The 12,775-nt window shown below is 38.3% G+C and overlaps 2 protein-coding genes across 2 annotated transcripts in view; both read right to left on the bottom strand.

The window, feature by feature from the left end:
• Nucleotides 1-413: 413 nt before the first annotated feature.
• On the bottom strand, nucleotides 414-8,723 carry LOC133531969 (cytochrome P450 6B2-like). The gene is made up of 3 exons (XM_061870424.1): nucleotides 7,454-8,723; nucleotides 6,765-7,015; nucleotides 414-1,270 (listed from the first exon to the last, which is right to left on the bottom strand). Exons 1-3 carry the CDS (start codon nucleotides 8,563-8,565, stop codon nucleotides 1,095-1,097), a joined length of 1,539 nt encoding a protein of 512 aa, XP_061726408.1. The 5' UTR covers nucleotides 8,566-8,723; the 3' UTR covers nucleotides 414-1,094.
• The window catches only part of LOC133531968 (cytochrome P450 6B2-like), a 41,953-nt gene continuing 29,591 nt past the window's right edge, over nucleotides 414-12,775 (bottom strand). The window contains exon 4 of the transcript XR_009801625.1: nucleotides 414-970. The gene's annotated coding sequence lies outside the window, so the exon portion shown is untranslated. The remainder of the gene's footprint in view (nucleotides 971-12,775) is intronic.

The following is a 12,775-nucleotide window of genomic DNA, read 5'->3' as shown; positions in this document are numbered from 1 at the left end:
ATGATATAACTAAAACAAAGAAAGTATAAAGTGCCACGAAATGGCCTCATCTCAGCATGTTGCTGGTGGCTTCCAGCGCTGATCTTCCGATGAGACCATCAAGTGAGAAAAATCACGAAAGGTATATGATAATAGTTATTTTACAAGGTGGCAAAGCTGTCGTTTAACCGCTCATGCTAATATTGATACCCGAGCAAGCGAAATATTCCAAAATTGAACAACATTGAAAGTCTCAAGGCATGAGAGCTAAACATTTTCACCAAACCAATGCGAGGAAAATACGAACTGTAAAACATCAAACAAAATCAAACCAAATCCAATACAAATGAACGTTATTAAATATTTATCATTCAAATTCATCATTTAAAAGTCAGCATTAGCCACTATAAGGAAACAAGTGAAACAACTCAAAATTTGCATTAAATTACTTTGTTACACATGTGGATAAAATGCAACTTTCTCATCAGTTTTTGAACAATCGAGGTAGTGTGTTGAAAATGTGCTTATTACATTATATACAGGATGTTTAGTTAGTCACCTGCAATATATCGGGGTGAATATATAGGTCATACTGAGCAACTTTTACTATGGTACAGTCAGCGTCAAATACTTTGTAGCAGTCAAAGTGGCCAAATAGTTCAGTACACCATACTAACTATATGGTGTACCGAACTATTTGGCTAATTTGGTTGCTACAAAGTATTTGACGCTGACTGTACCAACCCCGAAATCGCGAAAAAAAAATTTGTCTGTTTCATACATTTTGGTTGTCTCATTTTCTATGGGAGAGTTTTTTGATGTTGGGGTTGGTCCCATAGTAAAAGTTACTCAATATGACCTATATATTCACCCCGTAAATTAATACAGGTGAATATATAAACAATCCGTATAACAAGTTTGTTTAAGATTTCGCAAAATGTATTACACCCAAACACTAATAATACATTGTCTTTCAATGCAGTTTTAGTACCTACTACCCACTGAAAACATTTAACAGCGTAGACTGTTTCCAATCTAACATCTTTAGACCAGATAGTCTTTAAGATTTCGTAAATTTTACATATCAAAAACTGTATATTTTAATATCAATCAATTCATTTGGATATTTTCCTCGGTATCAATGACAGCGGTAACCCCCCATGTATATTCTGAACCACAAAGGAGGCGGGGTCGACGCGGGGCGCGCGGGTGCGGGCAGAGGGCGCCACCGAGCACTGGCGCAGCAGCGCCGCCAGCCCCGCCAGCGACTGCATCAGGCCCAGACGCTCACCTGGAAAATAAAAACAGGCCTTTCTTCAGGATTTCCCCGATTTGATTAGAGAAAGTCAGGTTCTTAAAATATTTAAAAAAGTCGAAAAAAAAGTCAATATACAACAAACTGCGTAAAAATATTTTCTATCGGTAATGTGAGGATAACAGTGACTACTTTTGTATGAAGAAGCGTTCACTGTACTTCATACTTTTTCCTCTTGATACCTTATTCATGGAGCTCTATTGTTAACATGTATTCTGTAAATGTTAATTCCTTTTTCTGACTGAATATTTCATCAATCCTTTACTATACAGAATGTTTAGTCACCTGCAATAATTTACGGAGTAAATAAATATATATCATACTGAGCAACTTTTACTATGGGACCAACCCCGAAATCGCAAAAAAAAAATTGACTGTTTCATACATTTTGACTGCCTGACCTTGACATTTCCCATGGGAGAGTAATTTTTTTTCGCGATTTTGGGTGTTGGTGCCATAGTAAAAGTTGCTCAGTATGGTCCGTAAATTATTGCAGGTGACTATGAAATAAACAACTGTACTTTGTCCAAAAATTTTTTTAACGTTATCCTAAGTAGGTATCCATATATATTATTAACTGTACCTCTAGTGTAATTAAATTCGATTTCCAAACGTGACTTACGCGTTTGCGTTTAGTCTCATTTTGTATTAGATTTCGAAAGAGCGCGCCAAGCGGGACGTTTTGGAACCTCAAAATCCTATACAAAATGAGACTTAACGCAAACGCGTTCGTCACGTTATGATGTCGATCAAAGTTACACTAGGGGTACTGAAATAGATATCATACACGAAAGAAAAAGTTACCAAGTCCACTGGTGGCCGAGGCGGGAATCGAACCCGCGTCTTCATCTTACGCGGTTAACGTCCTACATTACTGACTGGCTGACTTTTCCTTTAGTATATTTTTTAAATAAATAAATAATAAATATTATTATTACACAAATTGACTAAGTCCCACAGTAAGCTCAATAAGGCTTGTGTTGAGGGTACTTAGACAACGATATATATATAATATATAAATATTTATAAATACTTAAATACATAGAAAACACCCATGACTCAGGAACAAATATCCATGCTCATCACACGTATAAATGCCCTTACCAGGATTTGAACCCGGGACCATCAGCTTCGTAGGCAGGGTCACTACCCACTAGGCCAAATCGGTCGTCAAATATTATTGTATATGATATCTACTTTCAGTTAATAATTTATATACTGGGTTATTTCGGGGTCATGATCCCCAATGTCAAAAATGTATTGAGATGGTCATACTGAACAAGGTTTTCCATGGGACCGATATGAAAATCCAAAAAAAATTACCTTTTCCATACATTTCGTCTACTTGGAGCCGACGGTATACAGGAAGGCCTCAAGGGTATACATTAGATTTATTTTCGCGATTTTCTGGTTATTTCTATGGGGAAATTTGTTTTTTCTACTCTTCGACTGTAATGGTTCAATTAAGATTTCGTATACCAAACTATAAATGCGTACGTTTCATGTATGGGCTCCCACCTCAGATCATAGAAAGTACTAGATGGCTGACGGAGGCGTGGCGCGTGTCGCCGCGACATGGCCACATCGTGGCCATACCGGCCCGCCGTAAGACAGTAGCAAATTAGCTGTCATTGAACAATGTGCGCGTCAATTTTATTGAAATGCCGAATTATAGCGTTATTTTGTGTCGAAATAGGAGTGCATCCAGAAACTATAAGGATCATGGAGTTACATAGTACATTTTTTTCACGTATTAGTCAATAAAACCACACATTTTAACAAATAAATCCAGTGACATATGAGTTTTCTGAGTCAGACCATGTTGTCATACAAACGCGTGGCAATTTGTCTATGCATTCTACATTGACGCTTTGGCATGGAAAACTATTTGTAGTGTCCTTAGCAAAGGCGCAATGCATTAAACCGCTAACGATATTCACAGGGACATTATTGTTTCTTGGTACGACCGCCAACCGCTCCCTTCATTGGCGCCGCGAAGTAGAGTGGTGCTCGTGCATATAATTGATCTTTGAGCGTTATCGATAAAAATGTTTGGATATAGTGTATACACACATTAAAAATAATTACTTTCATACGAAAGTAATTATTTTTCAAGTAAAATTTTACAATTATTTTATATGCACCTCATGTTTAATTTAATACTTATTAATTTGGATTAAAAATCGAAAAGGTAATCCAAAAAATAAACTGATTTAATTAAGTACAATTGTACAAATGTACAAATGTTTTATTTCAGAAATAAAATAATAACAGTATTACATTTATGCTGGCCCCCACACTAGGCATAGCCTGTCCTGTGGTGGATAATACGGTTTACAAGTATAAAAAAAAACAATACTACAATTGAAAATAATAATATACAATTATTTAGAGTAAACAATTGAAAAAGAAACGGTGGTGAATGGAATTTACAGAGGTACAGTTTACAGTGAGTCAAAAAAGAAATATGTTCATGATTGCAATTTTTTTCAGTTTCCCGAAAAATCCCAGTATTAACGAAAAATGGATAAATGCTACAGGAAAAGGGCCCTAACTGGTTTACGAGCGAGAAAAGTGTTATTTGTTCGGATCATTTTCAAGAAAAATGTTTACAGTTACAGTTACAGATAGAATATAAATATGTTTAAAATACTATTATAATATATAAATATATATTGTATACTTAGTCGATCCAAAAGTTCTATCAGAAAGATTTTTACTGATAATTATGATTACTGTTTCCTTATTATTCGTACATATGATATAAAAGCTTATTTAATGGTGCATTATACTTACTATATAACATGCTGGAATTGCTTTCAATTGGTGACGAAATATGCTATAATAAACTGAAACTATTTTTTTTAATGAAGCGCTCGCGTCTAACGACAATCCGAAAGTAAACAATTTAAACAAACATTACATCAAATAATGACTAAAATTTAAACCAATTTGATTAGTTAAGCATAAACAAGCTTTCGCATCATGGTACATGTTTTTTTTTTATATTAAAAGCTTTATATTACATTTTATCAGTAAAAACCTTTGTGAGAGAACTTATGGCTCAACTAATATACCTTACACGTACCTTACAATTCTTAGCTCGTAAATAAGGTCAAAAATTTAAAGGAATATAAATTAAGTCTATGGCAATTATTACTTAAAACAAAAATGTCAAAACTCTTAGGTCATTTTCAGAACATGTAAAATATCGATAGCTCTATCGAATTGTCCTCACTCTAGTGCCGCCGCTCTAGGCTCCTATACCGCGCGGTTTGGCCAATCACAGCGCGTGAGTTGGTTGTCTGGCCACGCCTTTAATGATGTGGTGGGGGACAGTTGGAGACAGCGAGACTCGTTGAAATTATGCTTCGTTATAAATCTCCTTACTTCTTATATCTATGGCTCCCACTCAACAATAATATTCATTTCGACACGCTGTAGTCAACTATAAAAAAAAATGACCAATCACGTACCGCCGCGCTTCCATAGAAAAGACTAAACGGGCGCGGGGTGCGGGGCGGGCGTTTATGTCTATATTTTTGTCTCCTGAGATACTCACCAACTTTCATTAATTATTTCGGATTTATAGCATAAAAAAATTTTTTTTAGATGACTCGTACAAAAAGTTACTTACTACCTTACTTAGGAAACTCAGCAAGTTTCGATGCCTAAACACGGTACTACACTGAAAAGCTCTATATTATGTCACGATTGTATGAAATACTATATGACCATCTTTAAAGACATTTTTGAAATTCTGGTCGAAAGAGTTATTGGTTAGGTGTCTATATAATTCTGGATTCACTATTTTTGCAAGCCATGCCATTATGAAATAGCTAAACAATTACATTGTTTGAGATTACAATGTTACTTATAATTACGAGTATAACAAAGATATAATGTGCATGTTGACAAGACAATGTAGGAAACAAGGAAATCCCTACCTTTATCACTTTAATTAATATCCTTGATTATCTCTGTCCTCAACAGCAGTAACCGCCATTTGAAAACCAGTTTCATTTGCTATTTACCGCGAGAATATGGTATATTTTTCCATAAGTTTAATGCCTTTTATGAGTGTGGGGCAGACTTGCCTTAATGCGTTCAAAATGATAATAAAGTAAGTAGGTGGTTGCTGTAAAATGTGCCCACTTTGTTTCCCACCCGGTAATTGTGTTTCAACTGTTTTTAACCGACTTCAAAAAAGGAGGAGGTTCTCCATTCGACTGTTTTTTTATTTTGTAATATCTCCGAGAATCGTGAACCGATTTTCAATTTTTTTTTTAAATCGAACGGAGGGTCCCGTTAGCATCAAGTCGGGGTCTGATGATGGTATCTTGGAGAAATCAAGGGAACTCTTCAAATGTTATAGGTACATGTATGGCGCTTTTGGTTATATTTGAAGTCGGTTTTATTTTTTGTTTAAAAGTTTTTATACAGGCTGTTTATTCAGTCATGGAGTGAATATACAAAGTCATACTGAGCAACTTTTACTATGGGATTGCTCTCATAGTAATATTTTATGCGATTTGATATTGCGGGATGGCCCCGAAATCGCAAAAAATATTACTCTCCCGTAGAATATGTCAAGGTCCGACAGCCAAAATTGTATGAAACGGCCAATTTTTTTCGCGATTTCTGGGTTGGTCCCATAGTAAAAGTTGCTCAGTATGACCTTGCAGGTCTAAATAAACAACCAGTATATGAAAACTATATTACAACCTCATTAAAGTGATGGTCTACTTTAAATCGGCACTTATATCAATATACCTAGTGTACTGGTAACATACACCACAACATATTAATTTTATAATTTACTTTTGGAGTAAAGTAGGCAAATTTTACGGCAGCTAGCGAAACTCTTCGGTGGCTAAACTAGTTACTGGGAGAGCTAAATAAATTAGGTAAATTCGTCGCCGAATCACTGGACTCTTTGTCAACAATAAATGTATTTTTATAAACTTGATTTTCCATACAAACGTTCTCGACGTTTTCTTCTCTGGATTTTGGCCCTAGATGTTTTTTTTTATATTAGTTTAATTTTACCAGTACCTAGGTCTGTATGTTGTTTTTTTTACATTCTTGTTTTTATACGAACTAGGCTAACATTTCAATCAGCGCTAAAAAGGGCCAAATACATGCGCCGTAAACAGACGCCTAGCATACAAAATCGGCAACAATAAACGCAAAAATGAAAGAAGTCAGAAACAGATAATTTCTTTCTCATTCCGTTCCCAAAATTTCGTTACGATTTGTTAAGTTTGAAAGAGGAAAATGTCGAGAACTAAACCTCGATTTCTGAGATTTTTACGCATGTTGTTTTGCCTAAGCTGGAGTTGTCCTTATCGCACTAATTTCAGGAGCAGCCCTCGTCTGCGCGACGGAGATATTTACCTAAAATTCTCAAATCTGAGAAGGGGCTGGGATATCCTCTTAACTATTTATGAAAATATCTAATTTGTTATACCTATGCACGCTCGAGGTCCTTCTCCAAACGGGAGATACACGTGGTTAGGTATAGAGGGCGCCCCCTCGCCGAACCGCTCCGGCCTGAACTGCTCCGGATCCTTGAAGTACTGCTCGTCGTTGTGCAGCCCCTGTACGGACACCAGCACGTACACGCCGTCGTCGATAGTCACGTCGGTTCCTGGGAACGTGTATGGCCTCACACATTGCCGGATGAGGAAGCCCAGGGATGGGAACATTCGCATGCCTTCCCTGAAATGAGGAGGGTTCTATTTTAGCAGACATCAAAACACCCATAAATATCATTCATGTTGAAAACTCAGCCGACGTAAATTAGTCATATCAAATCATCTTTCTGAGCCCTGGTGCCTTTATGGAATAATTCAAAAGATTTTCACGATCTAAACAATAAAAAGGTGATACATTATTGAGGGACTGATGTACTAAATAATGACACCTTTAATGGCTTTAATTTAATTAATGTAAAATTTATCAAGAAAGTTTTAGGTCCGCACTATGCAATTTCAGAGAATTAAGAAAAATCTCCTTTTACAAACGGTCCCGATTTAAGGTCGAGTAAAGTCTTCGAGGTTTTCTCGACGAACTACTTACACTAAATTTAAAGGGACTGTTTGTAGGTACTTTTAGGGCAAAACACGAAAAGAAAGAAAAATAACAAAAGCAACTCACTTAAAACACATGTGTAGATACTTCATCTCTTTGACAGCATCGTAGCATAATTTCCCGTCATGCCGTGCAAGCACTTCATCGATCTCCTGCTGGCACTTAGCCTGCTTGTCGGGGTGCATTGCGAGCTGGTGCAGCGTGTAGCTGGTCGCCGACGAGGACGTCTCGAATCCCGCCGCGAAGAACACGAACACCTGCGCCGCCATCAGCAGCTCGTCCAGCTCCAACTCCACCGTCTGCGGCGTCCCATCAGGGTTCTTCTTCTCCAGCGACTCGCCATATATAACCCCCTTTGCTTTCAACTCGAAAAGCAAATCTATAAAGTCGTTTCTTCCAACAGGCTTGTAATTTCTCTCCTGCATTATGCTTCTCACCAAAGCAATCGTATCTCTTGTGACATCTGAGGCTGTGAGGTGTAAATGTTTGAATGTTTCTGGAAAAGTCCACTTTAGAAACGAACTAATAGTTCCTTTTAGGGTTGGAGTAAAAATACGCTTTCCTAGATCTCGGAACGGGGATGTGTCGTCAGTGATGGAGTCTGTGTCCATGCCGAAGCCGCAGGCGCCGATGAAGTCGGTGGTGTAGCGCGCCATGAGGTCGCGCACGTCCACCTCCGCGCCGCGATCCGCGGCGGCGGCGGCGATGCGCTGCAGCCGCTCGGTCCTCTCCACGATCAGAGGGAACATCGCCTTCAGCTTGCCGGACGTGAAGGCAGGCGTCATCCTCTGCCGCAATAGCTTCCACAGATCTCCATCCGCGAAGAACAGGTTCTTCAGCATCGGCTCTATCACTGTCTTGTGAGTATTTAACCCTCTCGGATAAAAATACTGGAAATCGGTCACTAGAACATGTTTCACAAGCTCAGGATCCCTCACAAGGAGGGAAATGGCACTACCACCAAAGTACCCGACGAACTTTTCTTTCGGATACTTCTGGTATAATTCTGCCAGATACTGAGACAAGCTGACATTTTGTCTAAACACCCGCCATATGCTGCCGACCATAGGCGCCGGCTCTTCATATTTTACTCCTCTTACTTTCCAGTAGTTATGTTTCCTTGTGATTAATAAATACAGAAGCACAGTTATCACTAAAAACGTTACCGATAGAATCATTATTTATGTAAATCGTTTGACGAGGTCACAAGTCCACAGTTGGCGGTCGGCGTATTTAGAATTTAAAACTGCTTGTTTAGTATTTTGTTATGATGCGGCCACTCTGTGCGACCGTTTGGACGTCACTCGGGCAAGTTCACGTGCAAACTGGCTTACCTTACGTCTGTTAAGTCTGCTACCGAGCTAACCGGTTACAATACCTCCAATTAATGTCAAACCATGGTTGAATAGGGGTCGAAAAGAGAACAAAATTATTAAATTTTTCACATAAGTACCTATTTGCTGTCACGTTTTGTGAATTTAGAGTACCGCAATTACTTTTTGAAAGTTTGAAGCCAAATTATAAATTACCTAATCGCGGCTCTGGCTTGACTGTGCAATAACAATGATAAATAGGTACTCTCAGACGATAAAACTTATTATCAAAATAAATAGTCGTTAAAATTATTATAAACCTGAGTGTTGTTGTATGTAAATTATGTAAACACGTGCTTAAGCATGGAGGATTGCTGTTTATTTTATTAAATTACTTATGTTATTTGTTTTTATAAAATAATTTTACTAGTGAATTATAATTTAGAATATAATACTTATGATATGTCACTCTTATAAGAGATATTTCCCTGGATATATTAATTAGTCAAAACTAAATAAAAATAATAATTCAGCCTATAGACGTCTCAATCCTCCACACGCAACTTCTCATATTATGCGAGAGGGCAATGCAGGTTGGGGACTTGAAACGAAACTCAAAGGTGTAAATGCCTTTGCGGATGTATGTAGGTTTCCGCTCGATGTTTTCCTCTACCGGAAAGCTACTGGTAAAATATCAAGTGATTACGTACGTAGGTTTCAAAAAACTTATTAACCGGATTTGTACCCTCGACATCTGGATCGAAAGTCGTACTCAGCAAAATCTATTATTATACAGAGTGATTTATGAGACGTGAGCTGGACTAAGCGTACACAATCAGTCAAAACAATCACGCTTTTTCTGTTATTTAACTTGTTGGTAAGGACAAATTTGATTATCTACAATCAAGGACACTACAAACACTTAATTAACAAAGACAAAACCTCTTTAACCGTTACTACAGCACTTAAATTATGAAGAAAATAAAATGTCATACGATTTTTTTAAACTAACCAGTGTTCGATGATATTCAATTTGTCACTAGTTTGTTATGGATGAAACAAAGAGGGTGACCATAAGTAGTAAATAAATTAAAACTTTTTTTGACTAGTAAAAAACAAATTAACGTTAATCTCACAAATACTAGTACAAAACAGTTGCTTATAACTTATAATATAACTTACTGAATTCACATGCTTGATTCTGCTCACGTCTAAAACGAGAAATAAATATCTAACTAAACATCTAAATTATTATGGCTAAACAAATAAACTTTCACTATTATAATAATAGGATTCAAATTGAACTCACTAAAATATTCACCCCTATACTATACCTATTTGCCTGTCGTTTTGGATTATTTTTAATAATTATCCCCTACTTGTAGGTCACGTCAATGCCAACGCGTTAATTGTCTAATTATTTAAAACGAGAAAGAAATTTCAATTATTTAATGTCCTTCTTTTTGTTTTTTGTCAATAAGAAGCAAAATTATGTTATTTAACTCCCAAGTAACATACTGCAAGATCACAAAAAGACATCTCGCGTCAGCTACAAGTCTGTGTTAACCGCTGCCTTCGCCGCATTCTCGGTATATTGGCCCGAGAAAATCTCTAATGCCAGCCTCTAGGGATGCTGCAATGAGACCCCGATCGACCAGCAGATCAAGCGCCGGAAATGGAGTTGAATTGGGCATACACTCCGAAGGGATCCTGACCACATACCGAGGCAAGCCCTAGACTGGAAACCCCAAGGAAAGAGGAAACGTTGCCGTCCAAAGTAGACCTGACGCCGGACTATTATTGCAGAGGCGAAGGCTGTCGTACCTATATCTGACAATTTTAGGCGTTTTAACCCAAGACAGACAAGAGAGAAGCATGCTAAATATTAAAAAAATCAAAAAAATACGGCACTCTGAAATAAGAAACATATCAAAAGCTATAGATGCTCTAAAATATGCCAAAAAGCTAAAATGGAAATGGGCCGGGCATGTAGCACGACTGACAGACGGCCGATGGACCCTAAGAGTGACATCGTGGAAAGGCCCACGTGGGAAACGCGGTAACGGAAGACCGCGAACAAGATGGGCGGACGAGATAAATAAAATAGCTGGTCCAAACTGGATGCAAATAGCCCAGAACAGAGCGAAATGGGCATCTTTGGAGGAGGCCTTCACCTGCGGAGGGGTTCTTGCACTTTAATTACTATTAGTCTAAAAAAAAAAAAGAAAAGTTTGTGTTATTCATAAATCTAGAGTTAATGATTTTTTTTTTAGCTATGGCAAAATGTATAGTCTTAGTTTGCAGGAAATAAAAGGCTTTTTTATTTTATTTATTTTTAACTCAATACTGCAATCCTCCATGCTTGTCATCATACCTAGTTATCTTATAACTCACATCATTTATAATAACTTGACGTTGTTAAGTTTCATCAGATTCACGCTTCAAGGTGAACATCTGCCATTAAAACAAACTCCAAGCCATGTCATAATCTCTACGTACATACTAACTATGTCCTACTAAAACATGATTTTTTACGGTTTTTTGGCCCTTCGGAGTGGATTAAAGCTTCGGCAGTTTTTTGGCCGAAACTGAACTTTCGGTCAAAACATGAATTTTATTTTTTGCCGGAACCTGTCAAAAGCGAAACCGTAATTTCGGTCGGGCAATAAAGGCTACCCCACATTAGCGTCTTTTGAGCGTCGGCGTCTGGTCAGCGCTATCGAAAATGACGTCGTTGCGCAGTTGCACCAACGTTGCGTCGAATAGCAGCATAGAAAGAATGAGAGGAGTGCCTACCGCGAACCACGTTCGACGTGTTACCTCCCTGTCACACTTACGTACGAATGTACAAGTGTGACAGAGAGGCAACACGTCGAACGTGGTTCGCGGTAGGCCCTCTGTTTTCTTACCAAAACGCGAGTTATTTCGTAGTCGACATCTAACGTCAACTAGTGGATATCAGTAACGCTACTTAACACCAGAGGGCCTACCGCGAACCACGTTCGACGTGTTGCCTCCCTGTCACACTTACTTACGAATTTACAAGTGCGCCAGAGAGGCAACACGTCGAACGTGTTTCGCGGTAGGCCCTCAGATGTCACAAGTGTCGCGACTGACGAAAAATGTAGTGCCAAAACAATATACAACTAATATGTCAAGCAGAAGGAGTTGAAAATAGAGTTCGGTTAATCCGGTTATAATATTAGCTGAAAATTGTTGAGCAATTAGAATTTTCGTTCGTCGCGACATCTATTGTCAACTAGCACTTCTGATAATTCCGTTATTCGATGCTAGATGTCGACTACGACAATAATAAGCGTTTTGGTAACAAAGCTGATGTATGGAGTGATGAGTGCTCACTCCATACATGTTTACTTATTTCTATGCTTCAGGCAGTAGATTAGTTAATCCCAAGTGCGAAACCTTAGGGCTTAGAATTCAAAATTTTGCATGACAGGAGATCTCATGTATGGAGTTACCACTCTTTTTTTACTTATATTTCTCTACGAACAGCAGCCATAGAGTTGACTAGACGCCGACGCTCGGAAGGAAGATGCTAGTCTAGGGTGGCTCTAATGCTAACAATAAGTGTAAGGCTCGAGTCGGGCATGCAGCGAGGCGGGGCGTGCGGCGTACATTTTAAACAAATGCAAACGTATAGGAACGTAGTGCACGCTACTTAAATCACTTGTGAGCCCGACGCCACGCTGCACGCCCCGCCGAACACTCCGCTTCGAGCGTCCACTCGGGTCCACGTTATTTTAGAAGTTACGGGGGGGGGGGGGGGGGGGGGACACTTTTTACCACTTTGGAAGTGTCTCTCGCGCAAACTATTCAGTTTAGAAAAAAATGATATTAGGAACCTCAATATCATAAAGACCTATCCATAGATACCCCACACGTATGGGTTTGATGAAAAAAGATTTTTTGAGTTTCAGTTCGAAGTATGGGGAACCCCCAAAATTTATTGTTTTTTTTTTCTATTTTTGTGTAAACATCATAATGCGGTTCATAGAATACATCTACCTACTTAGGTACCAAGTTTGAACAGTATAGCTTTTATAGTTTCGGAAAA

Source organism: Cydia pomonella, chromosome 26 (assembly GCF_033807575.1).
Source record: "Cydia pomonella isolate Wapato2018A chromosome 26, ilCydPomo1, whole genome shotgun sequence".
In the NCBI taxonomy this organism is placed as follows: Eukaryota; Metazoa; Arthropoda; class Insecta; order Lepidoptera; family Tortricidae; genus Cydia; species Cydia pomonella.
The sequence above is the reverse complement of the archived record's forward strand: the minus strand, read 5'-3'. Positions and strand labels throughout refer to the sequence as shown.